This window comes from Typopeltis vanoorti, chromosome 1 (genome assembly GCF_054136105.1).
Source record: "Typopeltis vanoorti isolate ZY-2024b chromosome 1, IOZ_Tvanoo_1.0, whole genome shotgun sequence".
NCBI classification, from domain to species: domain Eukaryota; kingdom Metazoa; phylum Arthropoda; class Arachnida; order Uropygi; family Thelyphonidae; genus Typopeltis; species Typopeltis vanoorti.
Window position 1 is genome coordinate 160,204,753 of NC_143549.1, and position 24,930 is coordinate 160,229,682.

Genomic DNA, 24,930 nt, shown 5'->3' on the forward strand with positions numbered 1-24,930 from the left:
ACCTCTGGACACAGTAGTAGATTAATTTTTGAAGACAGCCATATTTGTTTTTGAGTGACTAGATGTTGGTAGTGATGATGATGATTACTGGATTATACAGTGTGTTTCAAAAGGTGTATACAACTTTGCAGGAGAACAAAGAATAACTTAGAAGACATACAAAAGATCAGTGTCATAATATAGTGCAACACATCAATTTTTGGTCCTGTAACTTTATTACCAAATGACAACATTAGATGGCATGATACATCACACCATTTGAAAATGGCGACTTTCGATGGTGTAGAGCGAGCATATTGTGTGTTTTGGTTTGAGAAAATGAAGTCTGCAACTCAAGTTCAGAGAAATTTCCTCATGCAATACGGCAAAGAACCTCCTAGTAGGTGCACAGTCTACACATGGCACAAGAATCTTGTGGAAACAGGCTATTCTGTGTATCATCCAAGGTCAACAAGAAGGCCGTGTGCTGCCAATGCTGTTGTGGAAGAAGTTCGGGAAAGTTTCCAGAGAAGCCCTGGAAAGTCAACCAGATGAGCATCTTGCCAAATTGGAATTCTACATGTGACTGTGTAGTATGTTTTATGACAGTGTTTACATTTAAGGACCTACAAATTTATCCTCGTACAACATTTGAAAAAAAGACGATAAGAAGATATGCCAGAATTTCTGTATGGAAATGATCAGTAGGATAGAACAAAACGAGAACATTTTGGACATGATCATTTTGCATGATGAGTGCATTTTTCACGTAAATGGGCAAGTAAACACAACTGCAGAATTAATTTGGAGAAACAAAAATCCACACACCATTGTAAAACTTGTGGATGGTGCAAAAAAATGTTAGTCCAAAGGCCAACGTTTTTTGCACCATAAGCAAGAAGAAAGTGTATGGACATTTTTTTGAGCCTACTGTTATTGGTGGTGTGTGTCTGGACATGCTGCAATGGTACCTAATACAACAATTAGATGACAATGACTACAATGGATGTTTACATTTCCAGCAAGATAGAGCACCTCCTCATTATCTGATAGACATAAGGTCGTACCTCGACACTGATTTTCCAGGCAGATGGATTGGTAGAGGGATGCCTGTAGCATGGCCACCGTGTTCCTCCGACCTTGCACCATTAGATTTTTTTCTTGTGGGGGCTTTGTGAAAGATTGGGTGTTTGTACCACCAGTCCCTTTGGATGAGCTATGTTCCAGAATTACTGCTGTCATTGCTGAAGTTATGCCAGATATGCTCTGCCGTGTGTGGCAGGAAATTGATTATAGATGGGACATCTGCAGCATTACTGGAGGCAGTCATATCGAACTTGATCTGTCTGTGTTGAAGTGTTACACTACATTTGCATGGTTACTACCTGATACTACCTGATAGGCATTGAAGAAAATAAAAACCTTTCTTTTTATCTACAATCCATCAGACAATACATATATGCAATACAGTTTTTTTTTCTGATGATACAGTAATTTGTATAATTAAAATTAAATGAATTGCAACTAGTTGAAAACAAAATCAAGCATCAGATTTGAAAGGGGGGAAAAATCCCTAAATGACAGAAAATATTCTCTCTGTGTGTGTGAGAGAGAGAGAGAAAAAAAAACTGGATCAGAGGCAAAAAAGAGTAACTGTGCAACAGCCAAACAACTATATTGACACTGTTATAAGCAAAAGACAAATTATCTGGATATCAGATTATTGCTGAATGTAATTAATATTCATTATCAAACTTTTGTATCATCAAGGGGTGTACAGAATGCTGTAAGATTACTAAGTTTGCATTATTACTAGGCTTCTTATCAGTTCTTCTAAATTAATCTATTTGTCAAGCTTCCAAATAGTGTTAATTTATGTTTCACTCTCTAAAACACTGCTAAGGTCATCAATTCACTTAGATCTTGGTTATCCTCTGGGTCCTTTCCTTCTTATTATAGCACTTTTCTCTGCCATTCTGGTTAAGTGACTGTACCACACACATTCATGAATACTAATATGTTAAGTTCTTTCTAATATCTTTTGTTTTTAACATGATTCTGTCACTGATGCCATCTGTTCAATTTAATTTTTCTCAAAAATTTTTCATCTGTAGTCTACATCTGTATTCTTGATCAACTATTATTTTATTTCTAAACTCTTAACTCCGAGATTCATGTTAAGAACACTCTTATATACTGCTACTGATGTAGTGTTTGGCTAATTTCTTTTTTATTCTGTATGTATTCAACTCCTCATCATATCAGTTTACTTATTCTGTTCTGTTCCCATTATTTAATTTACTATCTTTATTGTGTCTATATAGTTGAAATGTTTTACTTGTTTTGTAGGATCCTCACTGAGAATGTGCTTAATGTTTTTCATGTTCATGCTTGTTTTTATAGTTTTGGTCTTTTTATTGCTTATTTTTATACCAAATTAACAGAAGTCATTCAGTTTAATTGTGAATTTATTTAGAAGCATAAAACATCTTCTGCATCATGTAAACAGCTAAGTTCAGTATTTCAGATTTTGATATCGGATTTACCCACTTTCCTTCATAATGTGATTCGTGCAGATGAAAGTGTATACGAAGAATATATGTCCTTTCTTACATCTAATTTTACATCAAACCATCTTCCTTTACCTCCTTCAGTTCCGACTGCTGACATAGGCTATATACATACTCTGTGTAGTGTTTCTACATATAATTTGCAGTTTGATTCGCTAATCATATGCCTTTTTCTACATCTTCAAAACTTTTTTAATATCAACCCTACATATGAAAAAGTGAAACACTTATAGCACATTAGTGCTGTTTTGTGTGTGTGTGTGTGTGTGGCCAAAAATGTAAGGAGAAAGAAGACATATGTCGATGTGTTTCTTGGATAGCTGAAGTAGTAGTTTTTGAGGAAGACACAGTGAGGGAGACTTTTTTCCATAGAACAGAGGTAGATGTAATGAAAGATAAGGAAGAGCAACTGGTTCAATAGGTGTTTGAAGCTTAAAGTAAAGAAATATTGACCAGCATATGTTTGTGTTTTTACACTCTTGTAAAAAAGCAGAGTGGTGGTCAGTTCACTATAACATTGTCTCTGATAATAACTACTGTATATGTTTGTGTATAAGACGACTCTCAAATACTACAGAAAACCCCTCAAAATCATGGGTCTTATACAGCGAGTATAAAAAGGGAAGCTTAATTTCTTGGATGAACATTTAGGTAGTTACAATACATCGTTATATAAGAAAATAGGCAGTGTTTATAAACAAATCTGATTAATTTTTTTGTTTACATAAATTTATTTAAAATATTACAATAGATGTAAGGCTTAAATAATAATTATTAACCTCAATTTTCATGTTAATTTTCTTCATCTGTTGAAAGTAGTTCTTGAGGTTCGTTGTTTAAATGATCGTCATATGGATCCCAGTTCGAATCAGGTAAATTTGATAAAAATTTTGAGATTTTGTAAGTGGGGCAACCTATACAATCTACGACTGGTCTTAACGGAATGCCTGGTTTATGAACTTTTGGAAGACCATACAATCTAGGTGGACGACCAAAGAAGGTTTTAAGTTTTTTCTTTTGATCTTCATTCCATGTAGATACATTATCTATAAGAGAATTAAGTCTCTTCAATTGACTCCTGGTAGGATCCGATGTAAGAGGCCTATAAGTTGAATAGTCGCAAAGTAAAAGAGACATATTTCTCTCATATTCCTTCCTATCTTGAATCACTACAGCCTTCCCCTTATCAGCTTTCGTAATAATTAAATTATTGTTATTCTTCAGTGATTTCAATGCTTTAAACACTTACAAAATCTCAAAATTTTTATCAAATTTACTCTCCTCTTCAACTAGAAGAACTGATACTTATGTAAAAAATACTTTGGATTTCAAAAATAAAATTTCAGATCTTCATTTGGACGTTTCTGATATCATGATCAGTTTAGATGTTGTTTCTTTATTTACAAATGTGCCCCTTTCGGAAAGCATTGAATTACTACAACAGGAATTTCCTTCAGACATTGTAAACGTATTTGATTTTGTAATAAATTCTGGTTATTTTTCCTTTAAAAATAAGTTGTATCAACAAATTGAAGGAACAGCAATGGGTAATCCTCTTTCTCCTGCTATCTCCAATTTCTTTATGGAACATTTTGAACAACGTATCTTTGACAACATTTCTCCCAGACCTACTCATTGGTTCAGATATGTCGATGACATTTTTGCTGTATGGAATGGCTCTTGGGATGAACTTCAACAATTTCTCACTAAGTTAAACGCATTTCATCCTAGGATCAAGTTTACTCTAGAAGTAGAATCAAATAAGCAGTTAGCCTTTTTAGATCTTCTAATTCTTCGCCAACCAGATGGTAACCTACATTTCTCAGTTTATAGAAAGCAGACTCATACAGGCCATTATATCCATGCGGAATCTCATCACCATCCCAGTCAAAACGCAGGAACTATTAAAACACTGGTTCATCGGGCCCACTCCTTTTGTTCTTCAGACGATCTTTTACAGAAAGAACTACAATATACAACTTCTTCCTTTCTATCTAATGGTTATAAGAATTGCTTCATTAAAAGAACTTTGAGTAGTTTTAATATGTCTTCCTCTTCAAACACAGAAGAAACAACGTGCATTACTATCCCTTATGTACAAGACATCAGTGAACGTATAGCAAAAGTTTTAAAACCACTGAATATTTTTGTTGCCTTTCGATCGTTTAGAAAAATCTTCCCCTTTCTCACTTCTCCTAAGGACAAGCTTCCACATCTTAATCATCCAGGTGTCTACCAGATTCCGTGCTCTTGTGGATTATCTTATTTCGGAAAAATGGGAAGATCTGCCTCTATTCAGCTAGAAGAACACCAATCTTATATTGAATACTTTAAACCTGAAAAGTCTGGACTTGCAGAACATACCATCCTCACCAGACACAGAGTTCATTGGAGAAAGACAATAGTTCTTCACAAAAGTCAGTTTCTCATGGAACGCCTTTATAAAGAAACATGTGAAACTCTACATCATTTTCCAAACTTAAACAGATCCGACAGCTTACGTCTATCCCCTTTATGGGAGATAGTACTTTACAAATCAGCAAATCTTTCCTAACTTTTTATTGTCTTGATTTTTTTTTTTTAATTTTTTTAATTAATTAATTTATTTTTTATTTTTAAGGAAGTTATTGATCGTTTCAGTTATCTTACACCAGCTACTTAGGTGGCGCTTTTTTGGAATTGTCACTTATTGGTTAATTTGAGCTTAATGTACTGAAGATGCCTGTGACACACAGGCGAAAATTATACTATTAAATAATCTTTGTACATGAGTTTTTTCCGTTATTAATTTTGTATCAATATGTCTACTCACGGTATACCTCTTTTAAAACCGTTTGCAAATGATTTTTCACCAGTCAACATCCAATTATTCCACTCTTCTCGCATGTGATCTTTAAATGGTTTGTTCAAGCAGACATCTAGTGGTTGCAATATAGAACTTAAACCACCTGGTATAACAGCAATTTTTGTGTTATTTTTTCGAGAAATTATGTTCTTGTTTCAACTGAATAATAAATTTATGGAAATTGGTAAATCTGTGGTCAAGATCTGCTGGTAGTTTTTGAGAAATTTTCGTGTTTTTTTTGTCATATTACCAGATTTTGCCTGTTTATAAAACAATTATACCATCCTAAAGTAGCTTGAAATTCTATACACTCATCCAGATTCAATCTTGACCATTTAGTGCATATGCTCTAATCATATTTCTAGTAACAAGATAACCATTCTGCCTTTGTTCGAATACCCATTCTGCATCTGATTTTCCAGTTGCAACCATCCAGTGATCCCTGTTCTCATCGCACATTTTTTCTTTGGCAGTGTTTTTAAAATATTTTCTTTCTTCCTCCATTCTCTTACCACTTCTCGGTTATGTCAACCTTCCTTGCAGCAGCACAGTTATTAGTTTGCTTTGCCATTTCAATTTACCCTTATTTTACATTGAGCTTCATACTTTCTTTGTTTTGTTGCTGGTTCCATGATTTTAAATGATAACAATTTTAATAATCCTAAAATTAAAAAAAAAAAATGCTAAATTAATAATGAATTAAAATTGGGGCTAATCACTTTTAATTAGGATAATTCGCATAACTACTAAATCTATGCTATGCAAAATAATAGATATGCATAGATATAAAAATATAACGGATATAACAACAATACCTAACGTTGCATTAATACAAGAAAGAAGAAATTGGGGGATCATCGTATACAACTGACATAAGCTTAAAACCTAAAAAATAGGCTAAAATTTAGACCTTGTCTTATATGGCGATCATGTAGTAGAGGGATGCCTGTAGCATGGCCACCGCGCTCCCCCGACCTTACACTGTTAGATTTTTTCTTGTGGGGCTTTGTGAAAGATCAGGTGTTTGTACCACCATTACCAGCTCATTTGGATGAGCTATGTTCCAGAATTACTGCTGTCATTGCTAAAGTTATGCCAGATATGCTCTGCCCTGTGTGAGAGCTATAATCTAGAAAAAAGAGTAAATGAAATGAAGACACAATGAAAAAGGAAAAGTTGGTCATTGTTGGGAATATGAATAGCAGAGTAGGAAATGATTGTCAGGTATACAAAAATATATTCGAAAAATTTTGAGAAAAGTGCAAAGTTAATAATAATGGCAAATATCTGTTGGATTTATACTGGAGAAATACTGCTCAGAACATGGACTGGTTATTACTAACACAACGTTCCAACATAAAAACACACACACAAATTCACACGGAGAGAAGAGGCAAGGAATAAGAAAAGTCTCATTGACTATGTTATTGCTGATAGTAATATTTTCTCCTTGGTGAAGGACACCAGAGTATACAGAGGATTTGAAATTGGAAGTGATCATCATTTAGTCTTGAGAAGGATTAAATTGAATTTCATATTGAAAAGAAGAACATGTAAGAAAGTTTTAAAGTGAATAAAAGTCGAGCAGCTCTCAGATGTGAACTGTAGACTAAAATACACAAAGATTATTGAAGAAAAAATGAAAGAGTTCGAGAACAGGAACCAAACCTTGGAGATTCAGTGGCAAGCCCTGAATAAAACATTGATTGATTCAGCCAGAGAGGCATGTGGTGAGGTTGTCTGTAAGGATAGAAAAATCAGAACTCCATGGTGGATACAGGAAGCTAAACAGGCAGTGAAGGAAAAGAAGAAAGCATATCAAAAGCAAATAAGTCAGCTTGTGCTCTTAGAGAATACAGAGACAAATGTAAGACAGCTAAACACTGTGTAAAACTAGCTAAACAAAAGTCATGGGAGGACTTTGGTAAGAACAGAAAATAAATATCAAGAAGGTGGCAAGATATTCTGGAGGTTATTGATGTAGCTTAGAAATGGAGGAAAGAGTGCTGTATGAGGAATCGGAGATGATAAAGGTGACAAGAAAACAGGAGAAAAAGATATCTTGAAATATTGTATAATTACTTCAAAAAATTGCTAAATGGAACAAGCAGTGATGACAGCACAGTGGTAAAAAATACTGACCACGCATGTAGTCAGGAATACATATCCATACTTGAAGTAGTAAAAGCCATCAAAAGCCTGAAATGTGGAAAGGCAGCAGGAGTAGATGATATTCGACCAGAAATGCTCAAGTATGGAGGTATAAAAGTTGTTCACTGGCTGCACTGCATAGTTCAGAACGCCTGGACAGACGGACGAATTTTAGATGATTGGAGTAGAGCTCTCATAGTACCCATATATAAAAAGGAAAATAAAACTGAATGTGAGAATTACAGAGGCATTTCATTACTGAGTGTTCCTGGTAAGATATATGCAAGTATACTTGAGAAATGGTTGAGAAGGATTGTGGAAGAGAACTGAAGACAACTGATTCAGGCCAAACAGAGGCTGTCAGAATCAGATTTTCACTTTACGACAGATAGTTGAAAAATCATGGGAATATAACAAAGATCTCTATTTAAGTTTTGTAGATCTGGAAAAGGCATATGACAAGGTTCCAAGAGAGAAACTATTCAATATGCTACAGTTATATGGTGTCAATAGGGCATTGTATCAAGCAATACTTAGTCTGTATTTGAGTTGTAAAATATCAGTTAGAGTTGAAGGAAGTACAGGCAGTTGGTTTAATGTTAAATCTGGTGTGAGACAAGGATGTACGTTATTCCCTCTGCTATTCATTATCTATATGGATTACATTACGAAGAAAAGTGGTATTAAACCAGATATCAAAATTGGAAATGTTAATGTTAGCTATTTGCTTTATGCAGATGATGTTATACTTCTAAATAAATCTGCTACAAGTCTGCAAGATTCCCTGACTAAATCGAATAACTGTTGTAATAGATAAGGTGTGGCCACATGACAAAGACAGTGAAAATAGGCAGAAAGATTGAAAATATCAACTGCATTATGAATGGAGAACCTATAGAACAAGTCAAACATTTCAGATACTTTGGCACGATTTTTAGTGAAGATGGTAAAATTAAATATGGAAATAGACAACAGAATCAACAAAGCTGGAGTGGTAGGAAGTCAACTGAATAAATTTATATGGAATAAGAGAGAAATTAGCCAAAACACTAAATTAGCTATATACAAGACAATGTTTAAACCAATTTTAACTTATGGATCTGAGATCTGGGTCAGAAAAATAAAACACCAAAGACTAGAGACCGCAGATATGAGAGTCCTGAGAAAGATTAGGGGTGAACAGATGACATCAGTGGTAATATGTTATTAAAAATGAGGATATTAGGAAAGAATTTGACATTGGCAGCATCCAGGAATGCTTTAGTGGAGCTAATCTCAGGTGGTATGGTCATTTAAACAGAATGGAAGAAGAAAGATTGGCAAAACAAGTGTTCTCTGCCAGGTTGGTAGGAAAATGACTCAGAGGAAAACCAAGATATAGGTGGATTGATACAGTAAAAAGTGTCTCTTAGAAGATAGAAATATCAGATCTGATAATGTTGGAGTCTTGATAAGTTAGACTGATTTGGAGGGAAATTGTAGATAGGAGGTTGGTAATGATGTAATTTTTCATGTAGTACTATCATATCCTGTACACCCCTTGAGAGTATATACAGGGTGTTCGGGATAAATTTGACATATTTATAATTAATTATATTTTTCCGTAAGTTACATGTATTAACACACACTTCTCTTCATTTAAAAGTTTGGACCCTTCTTCATTCATATACAAGATGTCAGAAAGGATGGATAGCTGGAACCCACCTGAATCATGGAAGAGAATAACTTGTATCATGATGATTCGTGCCCGCCATCAAAATAAGGATATTACGACTGCTGCCCAATGCTCCCTGAATACAGTAAAAACAATCAGGCATGAACTAGAGACTTGCAATGGTGACTACGAGGATGTAGCAAGAAGAAAGATCCCTAGCAGACGATCTGATTGCGTTCGTACAGCAGAATTCCTCGCAAATCTGCAGGAACAGGTGTTGAAGAACCCTGGCATTGGAATTCGGGCTTTGTTCGTGGAGTTGCTAACTGTAGTCAAGCCCTGGATAAAAAGGGTAGCCAATGGTAGGCTGTATGTATGGTAGCAGGATTCGGCCCCTTGCCACACCTCTGGGAAAAGTCAAAAATGGTTGTCTGAAAATTTCTACGACTTCACCAGTCCAAATGTTTGGCCTCCAAACTCCCCAGACCTTAACCCCATGGATTATTTTGTATGGGGCGCAGTTGAAAAAGACACCAATCGCACTTCCAGTAATACAAAAGCCCAGTTAATGGATAAAATTAAAACAGTTTTTGCGGCCCTTCCCAGGGAGACTGTAGCATCAGCTTGTTCGAGGTTCCGAAGCAGAATTGAAGCTGTGATCGATGCTAATGGTGGTTATTTTGAGTAAATCTTGTTGATAGTATTGTAATTAACTCTGCCTGTAATGTTTTTTTGTCAATTCATTAAATTTAATAGATACAAAGAAGATTTTCTTTTTCCTTACGAAACTGTCAAATTTATCCCGAACACCCTGTATATGAGTAATTTAATGATGATAATGATTACAGGTTGTTAAGTACTTAACAATTACTAAGTTAAAGTATTATTATACAAGTGGATATTGAATCCAACTTTATTTCAAAGCCGAATATATAGAAACTACAAGAGTTTTGTGCCTAATATAGAAACTATAAAAGTATCGGCGGATCCAAGCGTAAGCAACCTTTCAGGAAAGAATGGTCGAAACCATTCTTTCCTGAAAGGTTTCGACCAACAAAGGTCGAAACCAGTCAGGATAGTAACCCCCCTTCCCATAATGCACAGCATCATACATCTTCACAAGGAGATGTGCTTTGCATTAGACAAAATACATCATACCCAAGGATGAAGGCATGGACGAAGACGGACACAACTCTGACTTCCCTGCCTCCACTAAAGAGAAAGTGCCCCAAATTATCCTAAGATAAAAGAGCAGGTGGACGGCAATAAGGGCCACCATGGCTAGCTTGCAGATAGCTTACACAACAGCTAAGAATTTAGACGATGGCATCAAAATCCATCTACTACTCTATTGGACTACTGAAGACTCATGAAGGAGCTAGACATCAAAGGTGTACAATACCACACCTTCGACTCAGAGAAGAGCCTGAAGGTGGTTCTCTGTGGAGTATCTGAGGACATACATAGAGAAGATATTGCCACTGATCTCCACTATCAAGACCTACCACCTATCAAGGTCAGCAGAATGACCAGAACAAAAAATAAGTCCAATGCCACTCATCTTAGTAGTGATCCACCATGCATACAAAAACATCTACAACCTAACATCGATTTGTGGACTAAAAATTAGCCCAGAACCCTAAGAAAAAGGGCCTCATCAGGACTGTGCCACAGGTGCCAAACGTTTGATCATGCCCAGAGGTTGTGTAAAGCAGAATATAATTGCTTAAAATGTGGTTTGAGCCACCCCACAATCACCTGCACCAAGTCAAACTCCACCCCGGCTAAATGTGCAAACTGCAGTGGCTCTCACCCAGCAAACTACAAAGGATGTATACAACACCCAAAAAAACAGATGATCTGCCTCCTCTACTAGTCTACAGAAACCAGTAGGAGTAGCTCCAGCTCCTCAATCCCCAGAGGTCGACAGAATACGACCGAGGACAAACTGTCGCAACCTGAAGCTCCAAAAGGCAGACAAAGATACGCAGACGTAGTCCATCAACAAAGGCCATACATGAACAGTACAACCCAAATCTAGCAGCCATCATTACAACCTCTCTCACTCGCAAATATGCTGTAGAACTTTAGCAGATCTAACCCTTCGTCGAACTCTAGAAAAAGATTTCTACAAGGAAATGCAATCCATCCTCATAAATGCATAGAAACAAAATCACCCCAGATTCTCTACAGATCATCGTGTAGAATGCAAATGGCCTTAAAAACAATGTTCTGGAACCTCAGGAATTCACAGTGAGATACATAAGTGTTAATTTTAAGGAAAGACAACATGTGCTGTTATATTAATTAAATAACTTTAATTAATACTTCCTATATTTCGGTAATGTTACATTACCATCTTCAGGGAACATAAAAATTAATGAAATGTGCACGCAGGCACTAACACTGAACAAATATGGCTGAAGACAACAACTGAAGTCAGTCCTAGAGTCCTAAAGGGAGCCACCTAGTGGGCCAAATTGGGTATTAATCTTGACTGTTGGGCTGATGTTCTAAGAATGCATGCCTCCCATATTTGGGGCAGTCTCATGTATCCAAATTTATTGAGGTTTGGGGAGTTTCTTAAAGCTGAGGCTGATTCTAAGAATAATCTCTCATATTTAAACTTGCTGCAGTGTAGTAAGGTGGCTTTCTTCCAACGTATTTTATGGCGGGCGTCCAAAGCATGGTTAGCAAGTCCTGAGTGGCTATAATGCTGGAAACGGATATAATCCTTATGTTCAGATATCCTGATATTAGCTGTCCTGCCTGTTTGGTTGTAGTAAGACAGTTTGCAACTACAAGTCTGTCTGTGTTCACTGGGCATCTACAGATGCCGTATGGTCACTCCAATGCTCGATGATGTTCCACACTAGGCCTCGCCATGTAGTCCTGTTGTTTGCCCTTCTGGCAGCCTCAACTCTCTGAAGATCAGTCACTCCACACACGCCATCCATCCATCTCATTGATGGTCTACCCCTGCCTCTTTTTCCAGGAACTTTACCTTCTATTACTGTTCTGAGAAGTCCTCCTTCCATCCTTTCTACGTGTCCAAAATATCTTAACTTTCTTCTGTCAATATCCTTAAGGAGCCTTAAAGTTCTACTAATCTTTTCTAACACCCAATCATTTGTATGCCTTTAGTGTATGATATCCTCAACAGCCTTCTTTAACACCACATCTCAAAAGCAGATATCCATTTCTTATCTGACTTCTTTAGGTTCCAAGTCTTGCATCCATAAGTTGCTGTTGGAAAAACAACTGCATCCAAAATCCTCAACTTTGCTCCCATGGAGATAGATCCATCCTTCCAGATTTTAGACAGGTAACTACAAGGGACCTGGTAAAATCCAGGTAGGTCTAGAGGAAGTGGCTGGTCCTTGGGAGAGCGGATAAGAGATGCCAATTTTTTATGTGGTTTGTAACAAGTTGTCAAGTGATATTTTTTTAGGATTTTTTTAACTTAGAAGTACCCCGAATATAAGGAATAGTGATAGATTTAGAGTAGTCCCTGTTGTGGAGGGACTACTCTAAAGGAGCGGGGGGGGGGGATTAAGGTTAACTGGTTTTAATATTTTGGTTTTTATGGGGGTTGTGTCCATTGGCTACAAAAGTGTTAAGAATATGATTAAGTTCAGTAGTAAGGGCATTGTTATTTGAACTGATTAATTTTGCCCTGTTATATAGGGTTTTTATAATCCAATGTTGTTGGGAGTGGGGGTGGTGTGATTGCTGGTGAATGTATTTACCTGTATGTGTAGGTTTTCTGTAAACTGAGATAGCCAAGGATCCATCAGGCTGGCATGTAATCAGAGTAACTAGGAAAGGGAGATTGTTATTGTTTTCTTTTTCTAAGGTAAACTGGATCCTGGGGGTGTTGATTGTTTAAGTTTGATAGGAAGTTTTGGAGTGTGTCTAGGTCATGCGGCCAAATAGCGAACACATCATCTACATAGCGCAGCCAAACAATAGGTTTAAGTGGGGCAGAGTTTAAGGTTTTTTCTTCAAAGGTCTTCATAAAGAAGTTGGCCAGAGGAGAGCCAGTGGCTGTTCCCTCTATTTGTTTATAGAATTTTCCTTGCCAAATGAAATGGCCTGAGTTCATGGTGAACTGAAATAGGTCTGAGATATCGGGAGGAAATTTGCCTTGGATGAGGTCCAAAGTATCTTTGAGTGGGACATTGGTGAATAAGGAGGAGACATCAAAACTGCTCACTATGTCAGTGTATTGGAGTGAGAGGTTTTCTATATTGGCTTTAAAGTGGGCTGAATTTTTTATGTGTGAAGGTGTGTTGCCAGTATATTGTGTGAGCACGTTGGCTAAATGTTTGGTTAATTTGTATGTGGGGGAATCGATGCCTTCCACAATGGGACGTAATGGCACATTCTGTTTATGGATTTTTGGATTAATGAAATGTGCCTGCATGCATATTTCATTAAATTTTATGTTCCCTGAAGATGGTAATGTAACAATACTGAAAAATAGGAAGTATTAATTAGTTATTTAATTAATATAATAGTATACGTTGTCTTTCCTTAAAATTAACAGTTATGTATCACCAATGTATAAGTCTATCTACAAGAATAACAGTGAGATACAACCCAGATATCATCCTCATAAATGAATCTCACTTGAGACCAGCAGACAACCCCAAACTTAGAGGATACCACCTCCACAGAAACGACAGACTAAACTACAGAGGCGGTGGCACTGCCATTTTCATAAAAAACTACATCAATCACCACTCTATAACCAACCCCTAAACCAGAAATCTAGAGCTCACAGGAATAGAAGTACCCACAACCTCAGCTGGGAAACTAAAACTTTATGCAGCCTACAACCGACCATCAAAGAACCTGCTACATTCAGATCTGGATGCCGTCCTGGGCAATAAAGAGCAAGTCATCATTGCCGGTGACCTAAATTCAAAACACCCTGCATGGAACAGTAAAACCACTAATAGAAATGGCCACATCTTCTTCAGCTATTCCAGTTCAAACTACGCAGTGGTCGCAGGCCCCACCAAACCAACACATCACAGTATGTACTGCACAGCTGACATATTTGACATAGCTATCCTGCAGTATAGCCTAGACTCCTTAAACGAGGTGACATCTGATCACAACCCAATCCTGCTCCAGCTGGGAAAGCAAGAACAACTGTCCCCTCCCCATTCTTTCATCTCATGGAAAAAACTATAAAAAGTACTATTGGAACACACTAGACCTGTTCCTCACATCAGCTCCAAAAAGAAATTGAAAATGCATTCAAAAGTCTGACCCAGCAAATTAACACAGCCTTAAAGGCTGTTGCCTGTACTACAACCACCTCTAAGCCTAATCAACTACCTGAAGACATCATGAATTTAATTAGGGACAAAAACAAAGCAAGGAAAAGGTACCATAACACCCATGCACCTCAAGACAAAAAGATCCTCAACAAGCTAAACAATGAAGTTAGAGTCAAAATACTTAAGCCCACAGAAACAAAACATGGGAAACCAAACTAGCCTCTATATCACCCGGTGAACACACCATCTGGAAGATATTAAGAATCCTCAGAAACAAAAACAGATCTCTTCCTGCACTCAACTCAGACCTAGGCCTGAGATGAGAACTTGGACATCAATCATGTCTACAGAATCCACCGCCACGTCAGATATGTACTGAAACTCCCCGATACCTGCACTAACAAACCTGCAACTCCCTCACCAGCAGAAATCTACAAAGTCATAAAGATGCTAAAGAATAAAAAAGCCCCTGGTCCTGATGGCATTATGAATATAATTATTAAACTGCTTCCCTGAAGAGCAGTTGTACATCTCACCACAATAATTAATACCATGCTCAGACTCAACCATTTCCCCTCCTGTTGGAAAGTCGCAGATGTGGTCTCAGTGCATAAACCAGGTAAAGATCCACACCTGCCTGAAAGCTATTGACCCATCTGCCTGACTTAGGCAAAATTGACAAAAAAATCATTCTCTCCAAACTCCAAGCCTCAATAAACGAGTTAAATATCCTTCCAAAGGAACAGTTTGGCTTTTGACAACATTGCAGTGCTACTCAACAAATTCATAGACTAATTGAGTACATCACCACTGCTGCAATTGGCATCAACACACTGGAGCGGTCTTCCTCGACATAGCAAAAGCTTTTGATAAGATATGGCACTTTGGATTACTACATAAACTCATCTCAGCCAGCATACCAACAGGAATGATTCATCTAATTAAATCATACCTCCAGGACAGACACAAGTCAAAATAAATGGAACAGTTTCAACCCGGTGATGGATCTCAGCCGGAGTTTCCCAGCTGTCCCTACTGGCACCAATCTTATTCTCGATATATATGGCAGACATCCCACACAACCGTATGTCATCCATCTTAGCCGGCTATGCAGATGACATCAGTACTGGCCAGATCTCTACAGCCACATCTCATCACCAAAAATCTGCAAGAAAATTACTAAAACTAGAACAATGGTTCTCCAAATGGAGATTACAAGTGAATCCCCAAAAAAGTATTGCGATGCTTTTCACTAGAAGATTGGCATCTCCCAAGGACCTTTACCTGTTCAACACCAAAATTCCCTGGCAAACAGAAACAAAATATCTTGGGGTAATACTGGAATCTAATAAACTCCAATGAACTAGTGAAACATGCTGCAAGCTATAATGAAACAGACCTCTTCAAACACAAGAGGCCAAAAGCCATCCTAAATACAAGCAATGCTGAGTAATCTCCATGCCCCCCCCCCCAGGGTGAGCTTATAGCTCATAAATATTTCCTCTTCATTTCACCTCTATCAGACAGCGGGGAATAAAAAAGCATCTTGCTTCACCTTCTGGCCAGTGATGCTATGCTGAGTATTTTACATCTGGGTCTGCCTCCCACTGACGAGACCTCAACAAAAGGTTGAAACCAGTCTGGGTAGTGACACCCTTCCCATAATCATACATGTCCACAAGGAGATGTGCTTTGCATTAGGGAAAATACTAAGGAAAGTGATCAAAACTTACTCCACCTTTACCACGAGTTGCTCCTGTCCTCCTGAAAGGTTGCTTAAGCTTTGATCTGCCGATACTTTTGTAGTTTCTATATATTCAGCTTTGAAATAATGTTGGATTCAATATCCACTTAATTTGTATAATTGTGCATTGCCTAAGTGAAGACTTTTGGCTCTTTATTTCAGTAAAAGTATTATTAATTGAAGATTGTTTTTCCTCTAAATATAAACCCTAATAAGAGAAATAATTTTAAATAGACATTTAATTTAAATGTGTAGCCTGTGTAGCTCAGTGGATGTGGCGTTTGCACGCCATCGTGCTTGGCCGCACGAAGGAAGACTTGGTTTCGAGTCTAGTCGGCGACTAGAAGAAATTTTTCTAAGCCTTTTTTCTACCGGTTCCCGAGTTAGTTGATCTTTGGCACGGGCAAGCAGGTTTTTCCTCCCGGAAACTCGGGTTTTTCGTCCTGTAAACTCAAGAAAATCGACCATAGAACCCACATTATTTCAGACATTAAATATATTGTGTTAGGGTTAGGGACCACGAGATGGCGGCACATTTGAGCCGTCTCTCTTCACTGCGTGCCGCTTAATTAGTGATAGCCTTGGGCCATCTGTCTCTGATTGGGTACCAGTGGAGATTGAACTGCCCACTTAGTCTCCAAAAGTTAGATAGGGCTAAATGGCCTCGCCTACTCCCGTATACGGGAATAAAAAGGTGTTAGCTGGTTTTTTTTTTTTTAATTAAAAAAAAAATCTGTTTGTATGTTGGTAACTTAAATGAAGATGCATTGTAAAGAGAATTCTCAGAATAAATGTAAACCACTTATTTTATTGCAGATGCCACGTATATGGTTAGATTATTGCCAATTTTTAATGGATCAACGGTGTGCAACCCGGACGCGAAGAGTATTTGATCGTGCTCTTAGAGCTCTTCCTATTACTCAACATCATAGAATATGGCCATTATACTTGCAATTTGTGTGTAAGTGTAACATTCCTGAGACAGCAGTGCGAGTTTACAGGAGATATCTTAAGGTATAAGATAAATTTTGATCATTAATTTCATTTTTTTATTTTATTTTTTATTTAATGGTTAGTTATTTTTGATTTTTATGGTGCAAAGACAGCAAAGGTCATACTGTGCCAGGACATAGGTTACAGCAGTACATATGGTAATTGGCTATTAGGACAATCACCTACATCCATGCACCTGACAGGATTCGAACCCGCATCCTCTTGGCTGGAGAGCTGATATGCTAACTGCATATCTGCTCTCAGATTTTTAATGGTGAACAGTGATCATGGGCATGTTAAGGAGGAATATGCCAATCAGTTTTTACTTGATTTTTGTTGTTATTTTATTGTATTTCCATTGCTTACACGTAATAACTGATTGGGATAATTTCTCTTCAGCATGCACATGATTATGGTGAACATTGTTCCAATTTGCTGTTTAATAATCATAATCAGTCTAATGATGTGCATGATAAGGTGGAATTATACGCAGTCAGTTTTTACTTGATTTTTGTTATTTTATTTTATTTCCATTGCTTGCATGTGAGTAACTGATTGGGATAATTTCTCCTTAACACGCACATGATTATGGTGAACGTTGTTCCGATTTACTGTTTCCAATATACAGCTAACACTGTGTAGTAAGGACCATGGATGCAATACACTTCTTCTAGCAACTCATCCACCAGCACATTTAGATAGTGCAGCATATTTCTTGAAACAGTGGGATAAGAAAGCATATCAACCTCTTACAACCAGAAAAGTTTTGCCTGCAGACATTTGCAATTTGTCTGTGCTAATTACAGGATCATATGAAACGAAATGACTAGGGATGATGACTAGGAATTTGGTATAGGGAGAGTTTAGTATCAGTAAGAAGTGGGGGGATGTGTATTGAATTATAGGACAGAGAATTATGACAAATATAGATAGAGCTTATATTTGATGCCTTAATGCCAGATATTTCAAAGGAAAGAAACCTGTAGTGCCTGGAAAATATTGAAAGAATGTTTGGAAGTAGATCTGACTACATTTCCAAAGTTAGAAGCAAATAAATAGGATAGATGTTAAATAGATAAATAGTCTCCACTAAAAGAAAACTATGAAGGTACTTTTGAAAGAAGAGAGATGAGAGTTGCATGCATAAGTCACAAGAATGAGATGCGTAGTAAGAAAAGCAAAATTGGAGGATGAGAATCAATTAGATGAGTAAACTAAAGGAAATCCTAGAGAGTTCTGTTATTACAGCAAGTGAAAGAAAGAATAATTGTGTGAAAAATAACCTTCCTTAATGGAGTGTTAGTATGATATTAGCTGTAGATGAAGAAGTTGAACTAATAAGTGGCTGCTTTTCTGACTTCTGTCATGTTCTGTAAGCACAGGTGAGAGGAATCCTAAATTTAAGAGTGCAAAGAAGGTAAAATTGTCCATTTGCACAACAGTAGTGCCAAAACAGATACAGCCAGTTGTCTCTAGGTGGTAATTAAAGTCATGGGAAAGTTGATAAGATTCCCAAATTCAGGAATGGTGGGCATATTATTCCTGAATTCAGGAATCCTATTAATCTCTCCATGGCTGAGTACTTGTTGCTGAGTGTGTTAGAAAGAAAATAAACTAGTAGCATGGATAAAGTGACTTGTCAACATATACTAGAATGTAGTGTATGGAGGGACAGAGTCAGAGAGAGAGAGAATGACCAAGGTACTTTTGTGGGACCATGACTAGTCATTTAGTTTATTAATAATAGTGGGAATAACTCAAAGGGAAATATCCATTTGTTTAGATCAGTGATTCTCAACCACTGTGCCACGGCATTTTGGTGTGCCACGAGATTTTTTAAGTGTGCCACCACTGCGAATACACATACATAAGCGGCGTCAGACAAGTGGTTCAATCAGTTCTACCTTCCTAGCGGGGACTGGCTGAAACCAATGCGCATGGCTATTATAGTTCTGGCTACTGGCTAACAAAGCTACATATTAGTTTAGTCTACTAGTCACCTACTTGATGTGTGCATATAGTTAGTTACAACTTATAAATTCATTTTTGTAACATGCAATACCACAATATTGTGTAGTCAAACTTAATTAAAACGGATTCAAAGGCAATATACAATGTCGTTTTTAATAATTTTTTGAGAAAATTATTTTTATTTTCAATGAACCCCCTAAAATGGATAAATGGATAAAAAAAAAGAAAGCTTAACGACGATAATGATGATGATGCTAGCGATCATGCTAACAAGCCCAGTACAAATAAAGATGTTTCCTCTGCCAAAAAAAGTAATGTTCATCGTAAGTATAATGATGACTTCTTAAAATTTGGATTTACATCTACAGTGGAAAATGATAAAACTGTTCCTGAGTGTGTGGTATGCGGTTGTAAATTATCAAACAGTGCTATGGTTCCGAGCAAGCTCCAACATCACCTGCTCACTAATCATCCTTCGCTAGCATCAAAAGACAAAGCCTACTTTCAAAATTCATTATCCGCAAGATCCAAACAATTAAAGATTTTTAAAAAGCAAATTAGTGTGTCTGAAAAAGCTCAGACAGCTTCTTATGAAGTGGCTGAATTAATTGCTTTCAAATTAAAATCTCATAATTTGGCTGAAGAAATTATATTACCTGCTTGTCGTAAAACTGTAAAAAGAATGATCTGCTGATTCACCAACATAAGTTTTTATGTTGGTGAATCAGCAGAAATTGATGTTTGTAAAATACCACTTTCAAATGACACAATTCATCGCAGAATTATAGACTTGTCCTGAAATATTGAAGAAAATACTGCTAAAACTCTTGCAAATTCAAATTTTGCTTTACAAATTGACGAAACCACTGATATTACGGGAAAAGCACACTTAATTGCATTTGTTCGATTCATTCACGAAAATGATATAATTAATCAGTTTTTATGTTGTCGTGAATTATCTGATTTCACAACAGGAAAACATATTTTCAATGAAATTAATTCTTATTTACAAGAAATTAAAATTTCGTGGAATTTGTGCATTGGCATTTGTACAGATGGTGCTCTGGTTATGACAGGATCTATAAAAGGATTTGTAGCACATGTAAGAGAACATAATGCAGATATATTAGTTACATATATATTGTTTTTTGCATCGGGAAACACTCATTACAAAACAATTACCATCAGAATTGAAAGTAGTGCTGGAACAATGTGTTAAAATGATTAATTATATAAAATCAAGACCATTAAAAAGTCGCCTGTTTAGTCAATTATGCCAGGCTATGGAGTCTAAATACGAATCATTGTTACTACACACGGAAGTCAGGTGGTTATCCAGAGGGAAAGTTTTGTCTCGCGTGCTTGAATTAAAAAACGAGATAAAGATATTTTTTGAACAAGATAATGATTTTGTTGGTTTGTTGGATGACAAAATATGGTGTGCTAAGCTGGCTTACTCATCTGATATTTTTGTTATTTTTAATAACATAAATAAGAGTTTGCAAGGACCAAAAGAAAATATTTTAAACTCAACCGATAAATTGTTGGGATTTCAAAAAAAAATTACTTTATGGAAGAATAAAGCACAAGAAGGTAGTTTAGAAAAGTTTGAGTCAGTTCCAAAAGATTGTTATAAAATAATTCATAAAATAGTTATTGATCATTTGACAATACCAGAGCAAAAAATTGTTCATTACTTTCCAAATTTAGAAATAAAAAAATTTGATTGGATTCGGAATCCATTTGTGATAAACGACACATCGGTGTATTAACTAACTTTGAAAGAAGAAGAACTGATTTCTGTGTGTAATAACCGAGATTTAATTTCAAAACATTCAGAAGAATCAGTTGATTCATTCTGGATTAATCTTAGATATGATTATTCAACAATATCACAAACTTTAAGTGTGTTATTACAATTTTCCATATCTTATTTGTGCGAATTCGGATTTTCGGCTTTGACCGATATAAAAACGAAAAAAAGATCCAGACTTTTAAATCTGGATCACAAAATGAGAGTAGCATTATCATTTATACGCCCAAATATAAATGAAGTTATCAAAAAAAAACATGCTCAAATTTTGCGTTAAATGTAATTTATCATTAAATAAACATTTTGTTTACTTTGTAATGTAATTTCATTTTATATTTTATTGCAAATTATTATTGTATGCTATTTTTACAAAATATATTATAGGTACATGAATTAATTAACCAAGTAAAATTCTTTTAAATTTATCTTATTGTTAGTGTGCCGCCAAATTTTAAAATTATTAAAAGTGTACCGTGACGAAGAAAAGGTTGAGAATCGCTGGTTTAGATATTCTAAAATTAGGTAGAGTGATTAAGGAGCTGTTGTTATAGGATTATAGCAAGAGGATTAAAGTAAGCTGCTGTGGGCATCATTGATAATGATAATGAAATAATGAAAGGGATTTTTTTGTTGTTGTTGAAATAATTTTGAAAGTATGCCACATAGTTCTGATATTTCACCAAGAAACTTTGGCTAGGACTCTTTGTATAGTGATGCATATAGGGAATTGTAATAGAAGTTATAATCATGTAATAGTAATACAATTGTATCATCCCAAAGACCACATTGCAAAAGTGCTGATAATAAAACATTGGAGTGTAAGAATAAGGAGGTCATGTGACTTACAGATGTTATGAATTACAGTATTTATGTCTGGTCTTAAGGGTCCTGAGAGGATGAGGGACATAGGAGCAAGTAACAAAGATATCTACAATGGAATATTGAAAATAAGGGAATGTTGAGTGCTGAACATCATAGGTAGGAGCAGATGATACAGATATACAAACTGGTAAATGGATTTTATGGGATGGGAGTTGTGAAATTTTTGCTTATCTGGTAAGAGAAGAAAGAACAAGGAGTCATCCAGTCATCCCTAAAAGTTGAGGATGAGTAGATTCGAGAGCTAGAATTTTATCTTTGTGTATGCAATTAATAGATTGCTGGTGGAGGTTCCAGCGCATTGTCTGTGAATGAATTTCAGGTGAGTTCTAACCAGAGTGAGCAGAGTGGGCTTCTCACAGTGAATCCTTGGATTACTTGGAAGTTCACATATAACTATAATAATAATAATAAAATCCTAGAAATACTGCTTATACATATCATTGCAAGAAAAAGTAATGAAATTATAATAATTATTGCATAAGGAAATGAAAATGGAGTGATATTATAATCTGTGTGCGTGCGTGTGTGTGTGAGAGATGGATACAAATTTAGTGAAAGATTTCCTATTGGAATCTGTGTGTGTGTGAGAGAGAGAAGACTAATTTGATGACTGATTAAGCATTCTGTGGGCAGATCAATAAACAAAAGATGATTAAATTATTATTATAAAATCAAGTTACATTGTTATTGAAAGTTCTTTCACTTGGTTATAAATTCTTGTTTTATTCCTTAATGGATTCCTAACGTTTGATTGAAAACGCCTGTAAAGGTTCCTCAAGTCATACACAGGATTCAGATCTAGGTCTTTCCAGCTGGAGGGCTCATCGAAACCAACTGGAGTTTGAGACCCTATATAAGTTAAAAATTTCTGTTTAGGCACAATTTTAATGATGATGTGAATTCAATATGAATGTAAACAACAGAATAGCCAAATTATGGGATAATGCAATTGATGTGGTTATTAGTCTTTATGTACAAGTAGCCCAGCTGTGAAGATATAATAAATTTAGTTTAATCCTTTATCCAAGTGCGAGCAAACAAAGTTTGCGCCTGAAGTATCTTCAGGACTGAGGCAACTCGTAGTAAAGGTGGACCAAGCTCTCATCATCAAGCCGGTCTGGATAGTGACCTTGGTCACTATCCAGACCGGCTTCCCTGTTTAAATGCAGGGTAACCTCTCCAAAAACTCGTGAAATAATGAGCAACCTACAGGATCAAAAATGAAGAAACTAAGAGTTGTTCTCCTCAATAACAGGCTCACCCTGCCACTGAGAAGAACTCTGAGAACCGGTTGGCTCTGCCACGGTGTAGAGCCAACCGGTTCTCACCCAAGCTTCCAACTAGTTTTAACCTTTATTAAGGTCTCGTCAGTGGGAGCCAGACCCAGAAGTGGTGATACTAAGGCAGAATCAATGGAGAGGTCATATTTACTTATACGAGTTCCCAAAAGGTGTACCACTGTATTATTAAATTACTCTGGATTTAGAGAAAGATGTTGGAAGTTTATGAGAGCTTGGTCCACCTTTACTACGAGTTGCCTCAGTCCTGAAGATACTTCAGGCGCAAACTTTGTTTGCTTACACTTGGATAAAGGAAACGGATTAAACTAAATTTATTATAGTCTAACCAGGTGGAAAATAAACTTCCAACGTTTTTCTCTAAATCCAGAGTAATTTAATAATAAGGTGGTATACCTTTTGGCAACTCGTATAAGTAAATATGACCTCTCCATTGCTTCTGCCTTAGTATCACCACTTCTGGATCTGGCTCCCACTGACGAGACGTCAATAAAGGTCGAACCGGTCTGGGTAGTGGCCTTTCCCTTAATGCATAGCATTATGCATGTTCGCAAGGAGATGTGCTTTGCATTATGGGAGATATGAGACAAGGAGTGATGAGAGCTTAGTCCACCTTTGCTGCGAGTTGCCAAGGAATGTACCACCTTACCTCAGTCCTGAAGATATTTTCAGGTGCAAACTTTGTTTTCTTACACTTGGATAAAGGATTAAACTAAATTTAATATAGTCTAACCAAGTGCAGAAAAATAAACTTCCAACAGCTGTGAAGATACTTCATGCACAAGCATTGTTTGCTTACACTTGGATAAAAGGATTTAACCAAGAATATAATTTATTGTCATCTTTAATTTATAGTATAACCAATTGAAATACTTTCAACAAGACAAGCTATATAAACTCTAGAAAAGAGCTATCATATTCATCTAGAGCAGGCTCTAACAAACATCCACGCCCAAGTACAATTTAGACCCACCATCAGGTATTTTTGGCTAGGGGTCATTGATGTCAAACAATTTGTTCAGTGTTGTCATTCTTGTCAGCTGAGAAATCTTTTTCAAGGAAACGATCCTATGCAAACAATGCACATGTCTGTCAGGTCTTTTTAGCATATTTCAGGTGTTATATTAGGACCTTTTGCTTGAATCAGAAAGAGGAAGTAAATATATTTTTCCAGTAGTTAATATGTTAACTAGATACCCCAAAGCCTTTCCAGTTATGCTAGAAGGCATTAAAGGAGGAATCATTATACATATAGGTCCTCAAAATGGATCTTACTGTTGAGCAGTCTTTATGGAATTAATATCCCAAATTTCAAACTGTGGTCTTCCCAGTCATTTCTTTGATGAAAACTTAAAGGTACTACATTAACATTTGTGTAAAATTTAGTATTCAAAATAGATTTGCTTTCCTAGATTTCAGATAATAGATTGTCAGATCTCAGTTGCATGCTTATACAGAAACTACTAATTTCTGTGAAGAACCGGAAAGTTCGTGTACAGTGGTGTCAGAAACACCATGACTGGACACTGGAAGACTGAAAAAATTCCTGGTTTGCTGAGTTACAGTACTCCTTGTTCTGTACCAATGGTAGGCAGAGAGTTTGGTGGGAACCCCATCAAGTAATGAACCCAGCTTTCCTTGTAAACACTACTCAACAGGCTGGAAAGTCAAGTGTCCTCCAAGGAATATGCGAACATTGTTTGCCAATCAAGTCCATTCTGCAGTGTTGACTTTTTATC

The 24,930-nt window shown here is 36.5% G+C and overlaps 1 protein-coding gene across 2 annotated transcripts in view; it reads left to right on the forward strand.

Annotated features, from left to right (window-relative positions):
- The window catches only part of fand (Pre-mRNA-splicing factor SYF1 fand), a 425,180-nt gene that overhangs the window by 81,742 nt on the left and 318,508 nt on the right, over positions 1-24,930 (forward strand). For both annotated transcript variants that reach the window (XM_090399826.1, XM_090399816.1), the window contains one exon: positions 17,051-17,248. In XM_090399826.1, the coding sequence (XP_090255952.1) occupies positions 17,051-17,248 (198 nt within the window). The remainder of the gene's footprint in view (positions 1-17,050; positions 17,249-24,930) is intronic.